Raw genomic sequence first — 21357 nt, 5'->3', positions numbered from 1 at the left:
TGTGGAAGCTAAATTATTCAAACTTGCCATCTCTAGTAACCAAATGAATTGGGAATTGGAAACCTCTCCTAACCAACTCTGCTGCCCTTACCAGGGTCAAATTAATCCAGTGAGAAGGCATGTCAGAGAAATCGTAGCATGGTGGTTCTATCGGACATTTCATGGAAGGAACTATGCTGGATTACTCAGAGGGTCCCACGGGCAAGGCTGGCAGGAGAAGGTTAAGGGAGAGCTGGGCATTTTTCTGGAAAATTCAGGAAAAGCCTAATTCTCTTGAATTACCCAAGCAAATGTCTTCAGTCTGCCCCTTCCTCTGACTGGCCCATATGGAGGTCTTGGAAGGCTCAGAGCCCAAAAACGTCCCCAAGATTGATGGCAGTGAACTCACCTATGAGGAGGGCCAACGTGCCCTGGGAACAGCTGGAGGGAACCCGTCAGCACAGGGAGGAATGGAACAAAACCTGGGATGTGTCCAAAAAGGACAATGTGGTTTCTGAGTGATGGGAACAGTACCTTTTCATTTCCCGGATGACTATCCTTCGCTTTGTTTTCATTCTCTAACCTTTTCCTCTCGAGGGCTTCCTGGTCACTGGAAAAGACAAGGGGAAAGGAGTGGTTTTCTTTTAGGTCATTCAATTTTACCTAGCCATTTCTAGTTGTCACCTCAGCCACTGTCAGATATCAGGCTCTGTTCATAACTCAATTAAAAAATTTGGGGTAATCTCAACGTTTTTGTTTGACTGACACAAATGTCCCTGCCCTGCGGGTTTGAAATGGGACAGGAAATGACAAGAAGCATCTCTCTTCTTTCCAGAAAGACCTAGGACCCCTGTGTTAGGTTTCAGAGGTTATGTATTGAATCCTGCTGAGCAGCAGAAAACAGAGCTGATCTGTGAAGTTTGTCAGAATCCATGTCTACACCCACCACATAGAAGGCAAAAATTGGGGTATTCTCCAGGAGATGCATTGTTATTATTAATAAATAATAATAAATAATAATAATAACATTTGCTACATGCTTACTATGTGTCAAGCACTGTACCAAGTGCTGGGGTAAGTACAAGATAATTAGGTCCCACGTGGGGCTCAGAGTTCAAGAAAGAGAAAGAGCAAGTATTGAATCTCCATTTTGCAGATGAGGGAACTGAGGCACAGAGAAGTTAAGTGTCTTGCCCAAAGTCACACAGCAGACATGTGGCAGAGCCAGGATAAGAACCCAGATCCTCTAACTCCCAGGCCCATGCTCTTTGCAAAATGAGCAAAGCGGCACAGGGGAGCTCGGGCCTCCTGGCCCGGCCCCTAGGACCCTGCGCCCCGCCCTGGGGGGAGCGACGTGGCCCTCATGCTGCTTTTCAGTTCAGCCAAGACTATTCTAATAATAATGATGATCATGATGATAATAATAATAATAATAATAATGATAGCACTTGTTAAGCATTTACTTTGTGCTAAGTGCTGTTTTAAGTCATTCATTCATTCAATCATATTTATTGAGCGCTTACTGTGTGCAGAGCACTGTACTAAGCGCTTGGGATGTACAAGTTGGCAACATATAGAGACGGTCCTGGGGTAGATACAAGTTAATCAGGTTGGACACAGTCCTGGTCCCACATGAGCCACACAGTCTACAGTAGGAGAGAGTAGGATTTAATCCTCATTTTACAGATGAGGTAACTGAGACACAGAGCAGTAAGTCTCCCAAGTGCTTATGCTCTCAGGAAACGCAATTGACTGACTGACTGAATGACTTGCCCAAAGTCACACAGCAGACATGCAGTAGAGCTGGGATTAGAACCCAGGTCCTCTGACTCCCAGTCCCGTACTCTTTCCACTAGGCCTCACTGCTTCTTGTGCTCTCTAGGTTTCCCCTCAATAATCGTGTGCTTGGCCTAAAGCATCTGGCTAACTGTGTCACCTCTTACTTTACCCAACCCTGGCTAATGTTACAGAAAAATCGACTCTGCTTTTTAAATCTTGGAAAGGCTTCTCCTTCCTGTACCAAGCCCCCACAGGATGAAGCAAGAAAATGCCCCAAAGTGGAAAATGGTTCCCCTGCAATTATTGGTGCATTTGCCACTTCCCAGAGGACAGCTCCCCCTACACACACACAGCCCATGGTCTTTTTGCCCCCATCCCATGTGAATGAAGAAATGCTCAGGCCAGGAGAGACCCTAGAAAATCTAGGTCTGTTGCCACACTGGACCTAGCCCAGGTGGAATGATGATGGCCATGGGGAGAATGGGGTTGGGTGGTGAGCCTACAAGCAGATTTCTCTACTCACAATATTCCTTTACACATGGCGCATTTGTTGACATGGGTCTTGCCATCTGGGCCACGAACTGGGTTGTTCTCTCGCGTGCAAATCAGTTTGCCGTCCCTCAGCAGGCTCCGGAACTCACTGCAGTCGAACTGCCAATTGGGAGAAAGGGAGAGATTGCCACCCTAGCTTGTGCTGGGCATCTATGGAAACCCGATTGGCCCAAATATCTGGCTGGTTTGGAGCTGGAGCAAGATAGCCACTGTTGTCATTGTGGTGATAGCAAGAGGCACCTTTAGAGCCTCAGAAAAAGAATAATAATAATCACTGTGGAGTTTGTTAAGTGCTTATTTTGTGCCAAAAACTGGGATAGATACAAGATATTTGAGTTCAGACACAATCCTTGTCCCACATGGAGCTCACAGTCTAAAGGGGAGGGAGAACAGGTATTGAATCCCCATTTTACAGATGAGGAAACAGAGGCCCAGAGAAGTGAAGTGATTTGCCCAAGGTCACACAGAGGGGAAGTGGCAAAGACAGTATTAGAACCTTGGTCGTCTGATGCCCACACCTTTGCTCTTTCCACTGCTTCACTAGGGTGATGACAGAGAGCATGGCCCCGCCATGAGGCTACTCATCCCCTGCCAATACTGGGCAGATCCGTTTCCTTTTGAGGTTGGAGTCAGAGTGTCTCAGTCCCAGCCGTGGGCTCCCAGGCACCAGTGCCAGACTTGCACTGCAGTACATTCCTCAATCCCTCAGAGAATCGAGGTTAAAATCTCCCAACCCAATCATCAATTCTTCCTCTCAGCTGACCTCAATGACCCCTGCCTTTACAGGGAATCCTTTGTCTCTTCTGCAGACAGATCACTCCTCAATTTCTGGACCCTCTCTTCCTATTGGGTCTCTTTCCCAGCCTTTTAGTATTTTTCTTAGAACTTTATAGCTCTCAAGGTGCAGGGCCCAAAACAAAGAGAGGGGTCAACATGGCCTAGGCACTGCATGACCTCATACAAACAGTCAAGCCCAGGAGCCAAGTGAACTGGGTTTTAATCCTGGCTCTGCCACTTGCCTGCTCTGTGACCTTGGGAAAAATCACTGAACTTCTCTGTGCTTCAGTTTTCTCCTCTGCAAAGTAGGGATTAAATACCATGTTCTCCCTTCCTCCTTAAAGATTGAGCCCCATACAGAACAAGTCTGTAACCAGCCTGATTATCTTGGGTCTGTCCCAGGACTTGGCATGAATTAAACATTTAGCAAATACCACAGGCATTATTATTAGATGGTTCTCCTGACATTCACTTCCAGTCCCTGCTTTAAAACAGGGTGACCCAACAGGGCTGAAGCTCAAGGAGTAGTAGTAGTAGTCATAGTAGTAGAAGTCTTGGTAGTATTTATTGGGTGTCTCCTTGGTGCAATGCATTATACTGAATGCACTCCAAGCACAAAACAAAGAAATGACATGTTCCCTGCTCACAAAATGCATACTTAGATGCTAATGGAGGAGACAAAGAATGTACCCAGGCTGTGTAGATAGTCAACCTGAGTCATTTTGGGTAACGAGTGTTTTTTTTGGGGGGGGTGGGGGGGAAGCGGGTATAAATAATCTAGATTATCTGGACTCCATTCACCTTCAGCTTCAGCACTTACCCCAAAGTCCTTCCTGTCCCACTGTCAGCCCTGTGGCATAAAGTTTTCCAGGCATTTGGCTTGATAAAAAATGGCTTCACTTTTCCCTCAGAGATCTCTCTTGGTCTGGGTTTGCCTGAAAGTGCTGCTCTGGTGGCAAAATGTTCAATGAAATGCTAGGAAAAGCCACCATATCCATTTTCTACATTAGGGGAAAATTGCAGGGAAAATCTCCATAAATTTCCATTTGTGTTCTACTTATTTTTTGCTCAACTTGATATGTTCTCCCATCTTCCAAGCTCTAGGATGCTTCCAAGAGTGGAATAATTTATTGTACAGTGACAGGGGAGAAAACAGTCCATGTTTCTCAGGCATTAACTCCCCACTCTGCATGGCTCCTTGCAAGCTCCTTTAGGGCAGGGTCCATGCTGTTTTATCTCCAGGGTTCTCAATACAGTACCCTGTACAGAGGAGGTACTCTGTACAGCCTCCTGTACAGAGTAAGTACCCAATACAATGGTGCCCAGGATAAAGCTCTTCACATAGTAGGGGATTAGTAAAGGGTTCTGCATATAGTAAGTGCTCAATACAGTGCTTTACCCAGGGTAAGTGTCCAATAGGGCACCCCACAAAGAGTAAGCACCAAGGTTTAGCTGTGGCCTCGTAGAAAGAGCAAACTTCTGAGAACCAGAAGGTTTGGGTTCTAATGTCAGGGCCACCACTAGTCTGCTGCACGACTTTAGGCAAGTCATTCATCTTCACTGTGTCCCAGTTTCCTCATCTGTAAAATGAGATTAAATGCCTGTTCTCCACCCCGACCCTTTTTTCTGTGAACTCTATGTGAGACAGGGGCCTCTGCTTGATATGAGTGTATTGTATCTACTTCAGCACTTAACACAGTTCTTGACACATAGTAAGTGCTAACAAAACCCACAATTATTATTATTATTTTTAGCATTATGTCCACCACTGCTGAGGCCCTTACCTATGGCTTACATGCCCACACAACGTTTGCACCCCGGAACCATGAGCTGCCGGGAACCCCCAGAAGCAGCAGGATCCTGAGGGAACTCAGTTCAGGGAATTTTCGATATTGTCTGCAGCAACCAAGCCTCATTGGAAAGCAAGCAAGCGAGCAGGGGAGCAAGCTCCAGATGGGAGCTCAGGTTGGCTTAAAAGCGCTTTCCACAGACTGCGGCCTAGTGCCACAGTCACCGGGGCAAAGAAAACACTCAGTGGCAGGAGGCAGTCATGGTGCCAATCCAGGCCACAGAGACCAGAAGCTAAGAAACCCTTCTGTCACCTGCGTACTGTTAGCCCCCTCATGAGTCCTTTTCTTCTCTTCATCCTCTTTCTGCTTTCTTTCATTAGCTTCTCTCTCGCTGGAAGAAATAGGGGAGGGGTATGTGAACCGGCATCATTCTGCCCTAGAGAGAAGTATCCCGACTATCAAATCAAATCTTTTTCTGATGGGAACTTCCAAGTCAAATGCTACTGATGCCAAACAGAAGGTCTTTGGAGAATGATTTCTGTGAGCATTTTCCCACCGCATGGAAACAGAGTTACAGAGTCCCACTGGGACAAGGGGAGCAGAGCATACCGAAGAAAGGGTGCAGGCTCCTTTCCAAAGCACCTGGAGAGGCATTCCCAAGAGCAGTGCTAAAGGCAAGCCCCTTGGGGGCAGGATGTTGGTTTTCTTCCCATGCCCCTAAGCACAGAACTTTACCCCAGGAGGCGCTCAATCAATACAGTTGTTTTGACTACTGACCAGTGGCCAAGAGGAAAGAGCCATGTCTCTGTCTCTGTCTCTCTGTCTCTCTCTTCTCTCTCTCTGTTCCTGTGTGTGCCCCCCATTCTCTGGCTCCCACAAGCCCAAGGCTGAGAGGCGGCTTTGCAGGACATGACCAAGGGCTTCCCCTAGAGATGTCCAGGCATGTATTCCTCAGGGTGGCTCTTTCGTGCTACTCACAACATGTCCTTGCACATGGCACACTTGTTGCCATGCATCCTGCCATCAGGGCCGCGGACAGGAGCATTCTCTCGTGTGCAGATCAGTGTTCCATTTTTCATCTGGCTCCGGAACTCACTGCAATTTTTCTGATAAAAAAAACAACAAAAAAACACAGCAAATGTTTAACTGGCCTCCTCAGAGATGACTTGGAGGTGTGGCTTCACCCATTCTTTGAGTTGAAAAATTTCACATTTCTGTAACTCTTGATATGTGAGGTCAAGTGCCACTACACAGTGGTCATAGCTAACTTTGGAAACAAGTTGGGAAATGAGAATTTCTTTATCATCATCAATGGCATACACAGAACACATACTGAGTGCTAGATGTTGTACTAAGTTCTTGAGAGTGAACAACAGTAGCAAGAGGCATGTTCTCTGCCTTCAAGGAATATACACTCTTATGGGATTTCTACAGAAAACCAGGTGAGGAAGGACAGATTCAGGATTTTGGAGGAAATGAAGGGAGCAGGTTATGGCCCAGTGGTGGCTGGGTACTGGCCAATGACAGGGGAATAATTACCTCTCCCAGTTGTGATGTGCTGTTTTGGGAGCCTAAATCAGCCATTCTGTCCTGGTCCTTCTTTTTCTTATCATCATTTTCTTTCTTTCTGTAAAGAGGGGAATAGTTAAATAAATCAAATGCAATTCCACGTGCTTCTGGGAAATGAGTCTTCTTCAAAGCTTGGCTACCAATTGCTACCCATTTGTCTTCTTACATAAGCTCTTAAACCAAATATGTATTTCTCTGAGAATTTCATTACATGTTCTCATGTATGCATGTGCTCATTGGACAAAAGGAATAATTTTGCTGTAAGACTTCTCTGAATACATTTCATTTTCCTCTGTCCATCAACAGTGGGGACCACGGGGAAAGAAAGCTTCAAGGAAATGCTTTCAAGAAGACAGTATCAGCCACAGTGAGGATGGATAAAACCAACAGGAGCACACATTCACTGGTCAGTGAGAAGACACAAGAGACAGAGGGACAGTGTATTATGTGATATGGAATTGTTTCTCCATTCTAAACCTTTAGATTACTTTAGGGGTGGGCTGGAAATCCAGGGTCTGCCAGATTCCAGATAAAGTGGATTACATATCACTAGTCCCTTTTTTCCTGATCCCCTTGAAAGGGTCAGAATCCAGTCTATTCCTTGTGATCAAGAGATGGTGTCCTGGGTCGTTATCTGGGGCAGTCTGCAGGTGGTCAGTGATGGCACGCCGAAATGCCTGTCATTGAGATGAACGTGATGTCACCCAGATGCCCCTTTCACAGAAGTCTGCCCGATGCTGATCAAATTTACTAAAATTAGAGCATTTCATCTGAGATACCCTTACCCTCTCCATCACCCACTTGTTCCTGAGTGCCTGAGCTGTCGTGTTCCCTTCCCAGGTCTGTGAACTAGAAATATAACTATCAGAAAGGTGCCTGGTGTTGGCCCAGTGTCACATCTGTGCCAGGCAGGGGGCAGAACAGCTGAAAACTGAACTGTCCATTGTGAAACCAGAAGACTGACCCCCTAGCCAGCCCCAGTCCACCCTGTTCCAGGTTTTGAAATGGTAGATTTGCTCTACTGCACAATGGGGAACACCTACTTCCCCTTCTAGTTGGTATTATCATCATTAGTATTAGTATTATTATCATACCATAATACCATTATAATGGTAATAATGATAATGGCATTTGTTAAGCAGTTAGTATGTCCAAGCACTGGGCTAGGCACTGAAGGAGATACAGTATAGGCAGAGAGTTCACAACCTAACCTTGCAGGAGACTAGCTCCACAGAGCACATAAAATACCACCAGTTGCACCAGGCTGGTTTAGAGCAAGATGGCAATTGGAGGTATGACTTTGGGGGCTAACCTAACCTGATCACTAAATCTGGCTGTCATGCAAGTGTGAGAGGAAGAAACAAAGTTCAGGGGCAGGTGCGCCCTTGACGTTTCTCTGATCCCTATGGCAGAGGCAGAGAGTCAGGAATGATTGTATGACCGTGAGAATCCCGCTCCAAGGTGGACTTGGGGGAGGCCAAAGGACGCCCTCACCCCACCTAGAGGCACTCACAGGATGGCTTTGCACATGGTGCACTTGTTTGTGTAGGAATTGCCATCGGCATCCCGCACCGGCTCGCTCTCCCGGGTGCAGCTGAGCGTCCCATTCTGTGCTTGACTCCGGAACTCCTGGCATGGATCCTGGAGAGGGGTAAGGGGAGGAATTTGCCCTCCTTGTGGGTCAGTGGCTCCTGCAGCCCTAACCCCGTGTTTGCCTGCCCAGTCTGGACCCTCTCCAGTGGCTCCAACCAACCCCCTCCGGGTTCCACAAAGGACTCCCCTAACCCAACAGGCCACCAGGGGGCGCTGAGGCCTTCCTGGGCCCCCTGCAGGGGGCTGTGCAGCCTGAAATGGTCATGATGTCCAAGGGGTGGCTGGTGGGTGCAGTGGATAAGGGGTAGGGAGGAGAGAGGCGCTCTAGCCAGGACTTTCCTATCCAAATCTCTCCTCAGAACCCTCACCACCTGAGCCCAGCCATGGACTGAAGCCATGCTTGCCCTCTCCCTTGCAGGCATTCAGGTGCAGGGACAGCATTTGACAGCAGGCGCCTCTCTAGCCTTGTGCAAATGAGGTGGGGGCAAGGAAAGAGAATTGCTGGAGGCTGCAGATTCCTCACCCTTCATTCTGGTGCTGAAGTGCAGCCACCAAGCTTTCCTCTGCCTTCAAAGAGGGAAAGCAGATTCAGAGTTTCACCTTCCTCAGAACACCCTGGGAAGAAAGCTGGATCCCTACTGTCCAAATGTGGAGCCTTCCACTTTCTTTTGCATCGTCCTGACTTGCTCCCTTTGCTCTTCCCCCCTCCCAGCCCCACAGCACTTATGTACATATGTGTAATTTTATTTATTTATATTGATGCCTGTCTTCTCCACTCTAGATTCTAAGCTCGTTGTGGGTAGGAAATGTCACTGTTTATTGTTGTATTGTACTTTCCCAAGCACTTAGTACAGTGCTCTGCACACAGTAAGTGCTCAATAAATACGATTGAATGAAAGAATGAATGAATGAATGAATGAATGAGGTGGAGGGCTGCCCCCAGTCCAATTCTAAATCACCAACAACCCAGCTCCCCCAGCTTCCAGCATCACAGGCCAGGGTGTGCTGCAACTCCCCATAGCTGCTCCTGATTTAGCCAGTCTCTCTACCTGACCCACCAATCAAACAATCAAACAATGGTATTTGTTGGGTGTCTACTGAGTACAGAGCACTTGGAATGTACATTACAACAGAGTCTACCAGCCCACCCTGCACAGCAGGCCTGCAAGTGTCAACTTAGTCTCACCTCTGCAGTACTATTCCCATTGTTTGTACTGGCTCCAGCATTCCTCTGGATCTCATCTTCTTTCCTTTTCCTGTCTTCATCCTCTTTCTGGCTGGAGAGTACAAAGTGGAGAGTAGAGAACAGTTTGGACCCAGCAGTATATGTGTCTCTGAGCTGGATACGATGACACGATGTTGTTGGTAGAGAGGGGGCCTCTATGCCTCTATGATCCCTGGACTTCAGCAGGACCTATTTCTGATAATTAATAGGTTTCTGATCTATTTTAGTAAACCATGCCATTGGAAATAACAACTGAAAGAAATTCAATAGTGAAACATCCACTCATCCATTTTGCTTCTGTTTCCAAAGAAAGACTGCTCCCAATTGTTTTCTGAGGCAGATTCTTTCCCTGCCCCTTATAACCCTTTGAGTAGCCTTCTCAGACTCCCTCTATCTGGGTAAGAGAGGGAGTAACCAGAAACCATTTACAAAAGGCTAAACCCTATCAAATTAAGTCTGCAAGTCTGGCCGACAGCGGAGAACTATTCATAACAGCCAGGGGCCGCAAGCTTTCTGGAACAAGGGAGTTTTCTAGTTTTCTCTTAGCACTAACCAGCAGGCCACATTGCTGACTCAGTCACAGGACACAGGTGCATTTTTCAGAGTAGAGAGGGAAATGGCCAAGCCCAGTGGGTTCACTGGATGCTTGTGGCAAGAAGGGGAAATTAGGGGAGGAGAGGGGAATAGCTGGGAGCCTGGATAATTCCTTTAATTGTGATATTTGTTAAGCTCTTACTATGTACCAAGCACTGGGGTAGATACAACATAATCAGGTTGGACACAGTCCATGTCCCATATGGGACTGAGGTAACTGAGGCCTAGAGAAGTGAAGTGACTAGCCCAAGGTTACAAAGCAGATAAGTGCCAGAGCCAGGATTAGAACCCAGTCCTTCTGACTCCTAGGCCCGTGTTCTATCTACTAGCCCATGCTGCTCTCCCCCGAGGAAGAGACGAGGCAGGTAACTCCCACTCCAACTCTTTCTGTGGCAGTGGGTCAATAACTACAGTAACTCTGCAGGTTGTTTTAAACCAAAGTGATACACAGAAGTGGTTGGCATCCACCCCGAGAGTTCTGAAGGAAAGCCCAGCAGGCTTGAGCTTTCCTGGTGAGAGGGTTAGTCCACTCTTACAAAAGGTCACTAAGCTAGAGGCTGGACTTGGAGATCTCGTAGCCGTCCACCACCTGGTCTTGGACTCCTGCTCAGGGAAGCCATGCCGAGGGCTGACCTATCAGGGTGCAGGGATAAGTCCCTCCTGAGTGCATGGAAATGGGCTCTGCCAGACAGAGGCTCCAGCTAGACATGTCCCAGACTTCCTTAATGTCTGCCTGGCCCCTCCCACACTGGCAGAGAAAACACTGACCTACAGGGAAAACCCATTAGTTTGGGAGGGCTTGGGGTCAAGCCCATTCCCAACTAATAATTCTCCAGAAAAATGTAGCTCCAGTTACAACTCTCTTTGAAATGGCAGGGCAGTAAGGTGGGGGAAGGGGAAGGGGAGGAAGGTGGCACTTTTTCCAAGCAGCCAGGAGCCACCCAGCCAATGCTGAATGCATCTGCCTGCCAGCTCTGAGCCTTTCTGCTGGCTGGGAATGCCACCGCTCAGCCCTGGGCTCATTATGGTGGCATTGCCAGCAGCAAAGAGGAAGAAAATGTCCCATGCCCTGTGACCCATGATGGCCATTTCTGGCCATGGGCTTTGGGACAGCACCCTGAGCACAGGGGCTTCCCTGGCTGCCATGATGGTTTCATTGCCGGGAACCGTGTCCACATCAGTACTCACAATACTGCTTTACACATGGCACACTTGTTGCCGTGGGTCTTGCCATCGGGGCCCTTAACCGGATCATTCTCCCGGGTACAGTAAAGTCTCCCATTCCTCACAAGGCTCCGGAACTCATTGCACATGTCCTGTGGGGAAGAGGATAAGCTGTGAGGAGGGTTTCTTTGGGGTTTGCCCTTGCTGGGCTCTGCTGGAGTTCACTGAACTCAGCAGCTTTCTGCCAGTGAAATTCTCGTCATTAAGGAAAACATTGACATCATCTGACAGTATATGGGTTTCCGTATGAGACTGGGCTATCATCTGATGGCTTGGCTAGGAACACTGAGTGTTCTGTAATCCAATCTCTGGGACTGATCAGCTTAGTGCAACACCACTGTTCTTGTCTGTCAAAACAGAGCTAGCCTGTGTAACAAGGACACATTTGGGGATCTGTCTAAACACCATCCTATGATGTGGTCCCGATGAAGAGAGATACATTCCACCTTTACTACACAGGTGGACTCCACTATTCGATTCATCCATAGGTCTTCAGAAACAAAGTCCAAAAGATTGTATGACCAGCCACCTTCAGAGGTGGTGTGCAGCCCAGAGAATGGCATCAACATCAGCCTTCCCCAGTTCATTCCCAACACCCCAGCCATGCCAACGTAACACTCACACTTCACATTCTTTTTCTCAGCACTGATGTGCATTTTTATTTAAATATTTAATTACTGATTCCCTACCAGGCAGGAAGGGCACCAGCAACAGCAGCACATGCCCTCAGTACCTCCACCCCCTCCCCCGAGGCCCACCAGATAGCTAAACTTCTTAGCCAGTCACCCACTCACCCTAACCCCTATACCCAGCTACCATGTCATCCCGGGGCCTTGATCCCATCCTGCCCTTTGCTGCACCTCGGCAGGAAGCAGAAGCAGCTCATACCTCCCCAAAACTCATGAGGGCTGTAACTAAGATGGCCACTGTGGCTGTGGCTGCTGGAAACTCTGCTCTTCTAGCCACTCTACCCTGATGCTTTTTTACTTTATTTTTGTGTTTATCCTTGTCCTTGTCTTTTATGCTGCCATTGTAGTCTTATTGTTTCTTCTTTATATGTCTGTTGCCTTTATATGTTTATATGTCTTTAAACTGTAAGCTTGCTGTGGGCAGAGAATGCACCTGCTAACTCTGTTATACTCTCAAGCATTTGGAATTAAGCGCTTAGTACTGTGTGCTCTGCACACAGTAAGCGCTCAATAAATACAATTGATTGATTGACTGATTGGAATGGGGCTCTGCACATAGCTCAATAAATACCATTGATTGACTGATTGTTGCTAGTCCCCTCTCCCCGATTTATATTCTTAATTTGTGAGCTCCTTGAGGTCCGGGCACCATGTCTAATTCCCACCTGTGTATTCTTTCCTTCAGTTTAGCACAGTGATTTGCACACACTAAGTGCTTAATAAATAGTATTACTGCAGTCCCTACCACTTCACCCTGATGCATTTGTAACTCTTCCTATTATATCCTTCTTCTTCCTCGTTCACATTATTTGCAAATATTTTTTTCCTTTCCGTGTTCCCTATTTAATTGTAAATTCCCCGAGGGCCAAAAACATGCCTTGTTTCTACAGAACTCTCCCAAGCACTTAGTATGAAACTGTACATTCGGTAGCTCCTAAATCAATGTCATTGATTCATTGAGCAGTCTGATCCCTTCTCTCGAAGCTAGAATGGAGCCTAACGGAAGAAAAACATAGCAACCATTCAGCAACGAACTATAAAGTTTCATATTCATATCAAATACATATAAGCTGCCCTACAGAAAAATTGAGGTGAAAAATAATTGGGAAAGGAGGAATCCGTGTATTGAGGTGCAATAGCGGAGGGAGTCCACGAGAGAGAGTCATATACATAATTCAAGTGGAAACTTTAGAATTTAGAAATAAAGATTTTAACCCAACGGGAGGCTTTAACGTCTGGACTTGAAGTGGAATTTCCAAGAAATGTCAAATGGCCAGAAAACCCATCCTCTGAGCCCTAATTTTTACAAAGCCCATTTTCATTTCCCAATATGAGATCTATTTGAGTAAATGGAACTTCAAATGTGCTATACGTGGAAGAGATCAATCCTGAGAATGGCCCTGTCCTGCAGGCACCAACATTCTAAGCACAACGAGACAAAACCCTGGTTTATCTGCTCTTCTCTCTTTCCTTACAAACATTCCATTTGCTCTCCTGGAGGCCATAGGTTGCCTCGACCCCCAATTATAATAATAGTAGTGATAAATTAAAAGCTTAGAGAATCAGGATGGCATAGTGGAAAGAGCACAGGCCTGGGATTCAGATGACCTGGGTTCTTATCCCAGCTCTGCCAATTGCTTGCTGTGTGATCTTGGGCAAGGCACTTAACTTCTCTGTGACTCAGATTCCTCAACTATAAAATTAGTATTAAATACCTTTTCTCCCTCCTACTCACACTGTGAGGGACAGGGGCTGTGTCCAACATATTTAACTTGTACCTTCCCCAGTGCTTAGAACAGTGTTTGACACATAGTAAGAGCTTAACAAATACCATAAAAATTGCTTACTCTGTACCAAGCACTAAACTAAGCACTGGGTTAGATACAAGATCACCAGAACAGACAATCCTTGTCCTTCAGGGGGCTCACCATCTAAGGGGAGGGAGAACAAGTCCCCATTTTGCAGATGAGGAAACTGAGGCCCAGAGAAGTTAAGTAATTTCCCCAAGGTCACAGAAAGGCAAGTGGCAGAGCTGGTACTAGAACCCAGGTCTAATAATAATAATAATGGCATTTATTAAGTGCTTACTATGTGCAAAGCACTGTTCTGAGTGCTGGGGAGGTTACAAGGTGATCAGGTGGTCCCACGGGGGGGCTCACAGTCTTCATCCCCATTTTACAGATGAGGTAACTGAGGCACAGATAAATTAAGTGACTTGCCCAAAGTCACACAGCTGACAATTGGTGAAGTTGGGATTTGAACACTTGACCTCTGACTCCAAAGCCCATGCTCTTTCCACTGAGCCATGCTGGTCTAGTGCTCTAGTAAGTCCTGTATTCTATCCACTAGGCTGCACTGCTTCCTCGTTCTGAAAGCCAGGTTCCAGAGGAGCAGGACTGAAAGAGGGACAGCAGTGGGATGAATGTTATGGAGTAGGCCGGAGGGAACATGTATGGAACATCGAGGAGGCGGGAGGGAATCAAGGGGCAGAGGGAAAGTTTCCTTGAACAGGAAAGGGGAGAGAAAGTGGACAGATGGAGAAACGTGGTGTCAAGCGAGACTAGCTGTGATTTGTGGGGGGTGGAGGGTGGGGGCATTGAGGAGGGAGTTTGAAGGAAGGGGAAATGTATCCATAGCAACCTGAGGGGAATGCTGACTCAACAGGTAACAGAGGTGGCTCCCTAGAATTGGAATAAAGAAGAGAGCTGAGTGCTTCTGTGTAATCTTTTCCCAGTGTCAGACCATTCTGAGCCATGGAGTAGTTTTTGATTCTTGGGCATTTAGATGTATTGAAATGTTTCCATCATTAAAGATGTTGCTTACTGATTTACTTCCACTCTGTTCCTTAGTATTTCCACACAGACAGGAGAGAAGAAAACAGAGGTGGGGAAGAGGAGACAGAAAAAAGAAAGAAAAAGGGCCATAGAACAGTTGAAGAGAGAAAAATGGAAAGAGATGCCAGGTGACAGAGGAAGAGAGGAGAGACTTAGAAGAGAAAGCAGACAGACACAGGAGGAAAAGCAGGATGAGGGAAGAGAAGGAAGGAGGAAAATGGGGGTTAGGGAATGGGGATTGAGCAATGTGAGTGGGGAGGAAACTCCAAGGAGGCAGGGGGGTATTCAGAGGGCAGAGAGAGGGAAGGGGCAGGGAATGAGGAGAAGGGGACGATGCAGGGAAGACAGAGGAACACTGGCATCAGTCAGGTAAGGGAGAGCACGTCTTCCTAACCCCCAATCATAGTCTCAATCCTCTACCCTCTGGCTACTCTGGGCCCTGCAGCAGCTCCAAAGTAGAGCTGAATTGTCTAGGTGAGGGAGGAGGGAGTCTGCACTGTTCCCTGCCAACCCCATCTGAGCCCTGGCAAGACAGAGGGCAGAAGGGCAGTGAAAGTGGCAAAGAGAGTCCTATGGATGCCCAGTAGAAGGCTAAGGGAAGCATGGTCTTGAGGGAAGGGACAGGGTAGAAGAAAATGTTAAACTTTCTGAGAGTCCCTTTAAATGCAATCTTCTGGGGCTGTAAGAACTTGCCTCCAGGGCTAGGTAGAAATTATATAATCTCCTGGGACAGTAGGCACCGGCCTCTGGGGCTAGGTAGAAGTATACCACTAGCCCCAGGCCACAGAGCTGGCCTGAACTCTGTAAGCATTAACTGCTGACAAGGACCCTGACCGTGCATTTTACTTTCCCTAAATCTTAGTACAGTGCTCTGCACCAGGTAAACTCCCAATTAATCTCATTGTTTGATTGATTGACTGGTAACTACCTTCTCAGCATCTCTTTTCACTCTGTTTTCATCCTCGGCCTTTTTCTTTTCTTCATCTTCTTTCCTATTCTTCTCACCAGCTTCTCTTTGGCTGAGTGGGCAGAAAAAGGGAAGGTTGGTTAGTGGTTGGGTCTGGGGTGGGGTGGGGGGGTGGTCTTGGTATAAGCCTAAACCAGGCTGCCAGATCAAGGGATCCCCACAGAACAAACTTGTTTGGCCTTCCCTCCTCACCTCCTCCCCAGCTTCCTGACTTGCCCTGCTCTGCCCTGTCCTCACAAACCACCACAAGAGCCATTCAGAATGAGTGGCACCCTCCCATATAGGCCCCAACCAAAGCTGGAAGGTCATACCCCCTGCCCCAGGAGGAAAACAACTAAAGGAACTGAGAGATTATGACTGACACTATGCAAACCACTAGCACCCTAATCCATCCCTCGGCTCAGCTTGTCGGTCCCTCCCCACATCCGCCAAGCTAGCTCTCTTCCTCCCTTCAAGGCCCTACTGAGAGCTCACCTCCTCCAGGAGGCCTTCCCAGACTGAGCACCCTCCTTCCTCTCCCCCTCCCCCCCCTCCATCTCCCCCGCCTTACCTCCTTCCCTTCCCCACAGCACCTATATATATGTATATATGTTTGTACGCATTTATTACTCTATTTATTTATTTTACTTGTACTTATTTATTATATTTATTTTATTCTGTTAATATGTTTTGTTTTGTTCTCTATCTCCCCCTTCTAGACTGTGAGCCCACTGTTGGGTAGGGACCGTCTCTATATGTTGTCAACTTGTACTTCCCAAGCGCTTAGTACAGTGCTCTGCACACAGTAAGCACTCAATAAATACGATTGAATGAATGAATGAAAGTATGTAAGTATGGTGGCTCGTCTGGCATTTCCGAAGGAAGATTCCATCATTATCACCATCATCTTCAAGTGCCTCCTGAGGATTTCAAGGACACAACTATCCTTTGACCACAGTCCAGTTCCCACAATAAGTTCTTCGAGATTGATGTTCTCCCATATGGAAGGCCGTTATCACTCCACTCAATGCCAATGAACACTGTGCCGGCACTGCTGAAAGGGGTGTGCTCCATCAGAGTTGGCCTCTCAAAGGAGAAATTTGCTTCCTTTCCATGCTGCTCCGCTCCCCTTTTCCCACAGTTCAATACCAATGTGGGGGTCATTGGTCATTCCAGGTGCCACTGACCCTGTTGCCCCTGCTCCCACATTGTGCCCTGACTTTGTGTCATAAGGCCCTGGGCTCACAACGGCAAGCATGGGGCGTTAATCATACAAGACAGAGCTGGGGCTTTCCTGGAAGCCAGCATTGGGAAATTATTTCCCTTGGCAGGAGCAGTTATGTTCCTGCATGGGGAGGGGGTGCCTGTATGTCTAGAGGAAGCTGAATCCTATACACCTTCCAGACCCATCTATCTGTGTGGTGACCTGGTAACTTCAGGTTCCAAAGGGTACACATAAGGGGCTGTACCCAAAATGAGTACACAAGACATAGACATGAATGTGATGCATACACAAACTGGGTGTGGTGCCCACAAATGGGATAGTGCATACAGAGGAGGTGTTTACAGGAGGTGTATTCATGAAGTATATTCACGAGAGGTGCTCCAGGGTGTTCGTACTCACAAAATACTGGCACACATGGCACATTTATTGCCATGCCAGCTTCCATCCGGACCCTGCACGGGCTCGTTTTCTCTGGTGCACATGAGTCGCCCATCCCTCAACTGGTCCCGGAACTCACTGCACATGGCCTAAGAGAGAGAGGAGAGTCAAGTGTCACTGGCATTCTCTCTCTCTCCTGTGGGCAACCTCTGCCCTTTCCCCCCACCTACTCTGTTGCTTCCCCTGTCTTTCTGGGTGTCTAGCTAAGGATACATGTCCAAAAGCTTCCATTCTGGGTTAGGTCTGAAACCCCAATAATATGCCCAAGTTGAGGTGCCACAGTCTGGGCTCCAGTGGGCATCAAACATTTTTGATTGGGTAGGAAGGAGAGCACACCACTGGCCCATCTGAATCGTTCACACTGGGACTGAGAGTCCATGGCCAGTAATGCTGCATGCATGCCTGCAGGGGCACACTGTGGCAGCTACCTTTTCAGCTTCTCTTTTAGCAATCATTCTGGCTTCATCATCTTTGGCTTTAGCTTCCTGTTGGCTGCAAGAGAAATCAAAGGAAAATGAGCACCACGTTTGCCCATCCTTTCATTCATTCATTCATTCATTCAATCGTATTCATTCAATCCTGGGACCATGCTTCCTCTCTGTGGCTAAGTGCTAAGTGCTAAGTTGTATCTGATGTTTGCTCTCTGCTTGTTGGAGGGTGAAGGCATGGCACAGCAGGGAATGAGTGCAGGGGTGGGACCAAGAACCACTGAGTGTGTAGGAAAGAGGATGGGGACAGGGAGGATAGGGTGGGAACAGAGCAAATGAGTGGATGAATGCACCACAGAAAGTGAATGAGAGAGGGTAGATGGGCAGGTGGATGGGCAGGGGATGGTGAGAAATGGCTATAATAGATCAACTAAGGGACCCTTGGAGGCTGGTACCTCTTCATTATTCATGAGAACAACCTGAGAGTGGGGTCATTCCCTCTCTGTAGATTGCATTGGCCTCCTCTCACAGCGTGGCTGCTGGGGTTTCTTTTCTCTGCTGCTGTGAACTGAGGAACAGACTGGGGAAAGGGCACCCACCTCTCCAAACACAATGCTCAACTGTTACATGGGGAAAGCCAGGGGAAGAAGATAGCCCCTCAATAATAATAATGGTGTTGTTCGTTAAACACACATTATGTGCCCAACACTGTGCTAGAATCTGGGGTGGATAATAATAAAAGTAAGTATTATTATTATTATGGTATTTATTAAGTGCTTATGTGCCACACACTGTACTAAGTGCTGGGGTGGATACAAGCAAATCGGGTTGGACACAGTCCCTGTCCCATGTGAGACTCACAGTCTCAATCCCTAGTTTACAGATGAGGTAACTGAGGCACAAAGAAGTGAAGTGACTTGCCCAAGGTCACACAGCATACAAGTGGCAGACCCAGGATTAGAACCCATGACCTTCTGACTCCCAGGCCCATGGTCTATCCACTACGCCATGCTGCTTCTCTACAAGAACATAATCAGGTCAGATAGTGTCCCTATCTCACTTGGGACTCACAGTCCAACTGGAGGGAGAACAGGTATTGAGGAGGCAGTGGCTCCCATCCTCGCCACTGCTTTGTCCCCATCTGGGGCCCCAGTCAAGGTTGCTACTCACAAGAAGGCTTCACACATGGAGCACCGGTTGCCATGCACTTTTCCATCTGGGTCCTGGACTGGATCATTCTCTCTGGTGCAGTAGAGCCGGCCGTTTTGTCCAGTGCTCCGGAATTCACTGCACAGCTCCTGGGGAAGAGAAGCAGGAGGTTGAGGTTCTGATAGTTGACTCACTCTCCAGAAACTCTCCTGTCCAAGCTGGGGACCTCCAGAGGATGGTGATGTACCTCAACTGAGAGACCATTTGACCCAGACTGGCCCAAGATGCTGAGTATGGAGAACACAGCCCTCCCCCATGAGCTGTGTGTTGTGTGTAACTCTCCATGTGGGCAGGCAGCATGTCTACCAACTCTGTTATACTTTACTCTCCCAAGCGCTAGGTGCAGTGCTCTGCAAACAGTAAGTGCTCATATATACCATTGATTGTTCTTGTGGGGGAGTTGGGGGCAGTCAAAGCAGTTTTTGTCTCCCTGCATCCCCCACCAGGGACTTGGGGCCAGGGGCTGGACAGATGAGCTCATGGTGCCCACTCTGGTACATATTAAATGGCTGGTCCCCAGCCCAAAGCAGAGTGAGTGGCACATTCTGGGCTCCTGAGGTTGCTGGCAAGCTGGAGTCCGGTCTCTGGCCAATGGAGACCGCAGTGCAAAGTAAGGCTTGGGGAACTGTATGTTGGGCCCAATTTGGGGGCTATTCAGGTTCACATCAAACTCACCGCTAAAGTGGAAGCAGCATTTTCCAATTCCCTTTTATGTCTTAGTTCAGCTTCCTCTTTCTCCTTCCTTTCAGTTTCTGCCTTGCTGGAATGGGAAGAAAGAAAAGGCAAAATGGACCTGGGAGCTACTTCAGGCCTTATTTCTTGCTGGAACAGTGGGTGTAGAGTCAGCATCAGGGGCTACCCCTGCCTCCCCTATGGACTAGGCAGGGAGCCAGAAGGGCTCAAGGGATGGAAACCCCAAGGGACAGCTTGAACCACTGACTTCTGCCCAGGGCCACAAGGATGCTGCTGAGCCCCTGGACAAAGTCTGACCCCCATGGGAAGAATCCTCAATAGGCACATCTCTTCTCAGTCCAAATATTTCAGTTCCTGGACAAGGGGCAAGTGGCTAGAGTCACAGTCTTATACACTGTGAGCCCATTGTTGTATAGGGACCATCTCTATATGTTTCCAACTTGTACTTCCCAAGCACTTAGTACAGTGTTCTGCACACAGTACGCGCTCAATAAATACGATTGAATGAATGAATGAATGGAGCTTCCAGGACTGAGTTTGTGCTGCTTCTCTCCAGGGACCAACATCAATGTGCCTCTCCAAACAGGTCCCAACAACTCCAACCAAACCAGAATAATAACTCCAATATAATGAACATTTGCACTTTCAATGTGCAAATGTGTAAGCTCCTTGAGGGTAGGGACAGTGTCTACTAACTCTATTATATCTATCCATGCACTCAGTGCAGCGCTCTGAGCCCTCACCACATCTTGGCTAACTGTCCTCTTCACCCACTTCACCCCACCTCACTCTCCTCGTTCCTCCTGAGCCAACCTTCTAGCTGTACCTCACTCTCGACTCTCCTCCCTCTGTTCTCCCCTCAACTAGGTTGTTCCCCTGACCTGGAACTCCCTCCCGCCCCAAATCCAATTGACCCCAGCTATCCCCATATTTCAACCCCTCTTAAATTCCTACCTCCTCCAAAAAGCCTTTGCTGATTTATTCTCAGCATTCCAATTCTCTATCTCTAGCATTCATTCATTCATTCAGTCATATTTATTGTATGCTTACTGTGTGCAGAACACTGTACTAAGCACTTGGAAAGTACAATTTGGCAACAGAGACAATCCCTACCGAACAACGGGCTCACAGTCTAGAAGGAAGGAGACAGACAACAAAAACAAAATAAGTACACAGGCATCAGTAGTGTCAATATAAATAAATAAAATTATAGATATATACACATTGTTCATAAAATTAATAGAATAATAAAATGATAAATATGTACATATATACACAAGTGCTGTGGGGTGGGGAGAGGGTAGAGCAGAGGAAGGGAGTTGGGGCAATGGGGAGGGCAGGAGGAGCAGAGGAAAAGGGGGGCTCAGTCTGGGAAAGCCTCCTGGTACAGGTAGAGAGCCATGCACAATACCACAAACAGGCCCATGACCAAAGTTAGGTGTCTCTGGTGGGTGTTGGCATCCCAATAATTGCTTAGACTTAGGCTAGTATGGTCCATGAGAGAGATGGGAGGAGAGGAAAATGTAGAAAGAGGTGAATGGGGAAGCACTTTTACTAGCACTTTTATGGCAAGTTGTTAAGGTAACAGCTTTCTGTTTTCAGTCTTTAAATAGTTTCCATCTCTCAAAGACTACTGTTTCTGTTGAAACTCTTGACATTTGTACAGTGTATATGTATATTTTCTCCCTGTTTTTCTTTTTTCATGACTTTTGTTGATTTTAAAAGCTTTGTAGCTTTGTACCACATAAAGATGGCCTGTTCAGTAGCTCTTGCTGGAGTGATAAAATGCAAACACCTCTGTTTTGTAAGTAAA

General features: G+C 47.4%; 1 protein-coding gene across 1 annotated transcript in view; it reads right to left on the bottom strand.

The window, feature by feature from the left end:
* Nucleotides 1-21357, bottom strand: part of SPINK5 (serine peptidase inhibitor Kazal type 5) — a 58753-nt gene that overhangs the window by 10740 nt on the left and 26656 nt on the right. Inside the window, exons 14-26 of the mRNA XM_038740003.1 lie at nt 19527-19611; nt 18813-18940; nt 17643-17706; nt 17176-17303; nt 15534-15624; nt 11047-11174; nt 9226-9316; nt 7960-8087; nt 6417-6504; nt 5856-5983; nt 5190-5268; nt 2282-2409; nt 514-589 (exon numbers count right to left, since the gene is read on the bottom strand). Of these exons, the coding sequence (XP_038595931.1) occupies nt 514-589; nt 2282-2409; nt 5190-5268; nt 5856-5983; nt 6417-6504; nt 7960-8087; nt 9226-9316; nt 11047-11174; nt 15534-15624; nt 17176-17303; nt 17643-17706; nt 18813-18940; nt 19527-19611 (1342 nt within the window). The remainder of the gene's footprint in view (nt 1-513; nt 590-2281; nt 2410-5189; nt 5269-5855; nt 5984-6416; nt 6505-7959; nt 8088-9225; nt 9317-11046; nt 11175-15533; nt 15625-17175; nt 17304-17642; nt 17707-18812; nt 18941-19526; nt 19612-21357) is intronic.

The sequence above is a fragment of the Tachyglossus aculeatus genome, chromosome X1, assembly GCF_015852505.1.
Source record: "Tachyglossus aculeatus isolate mTacAcu1 chromosome X1, mTacAcu1.pri, whole genome shotgun sequence".
Taxonomy (NCBI): Eukaryota; Metazoa; Chordata; class Mammalia; order Monotremata; family Tachyglossidae; genus Tachyglossus; species Tachyglossus aculeatus.
The sequence above is the reverse complement of the archived record's forward strand: the minus strand, read 5'-3'. Positions and strand labels throughout refer to the sequence as shown.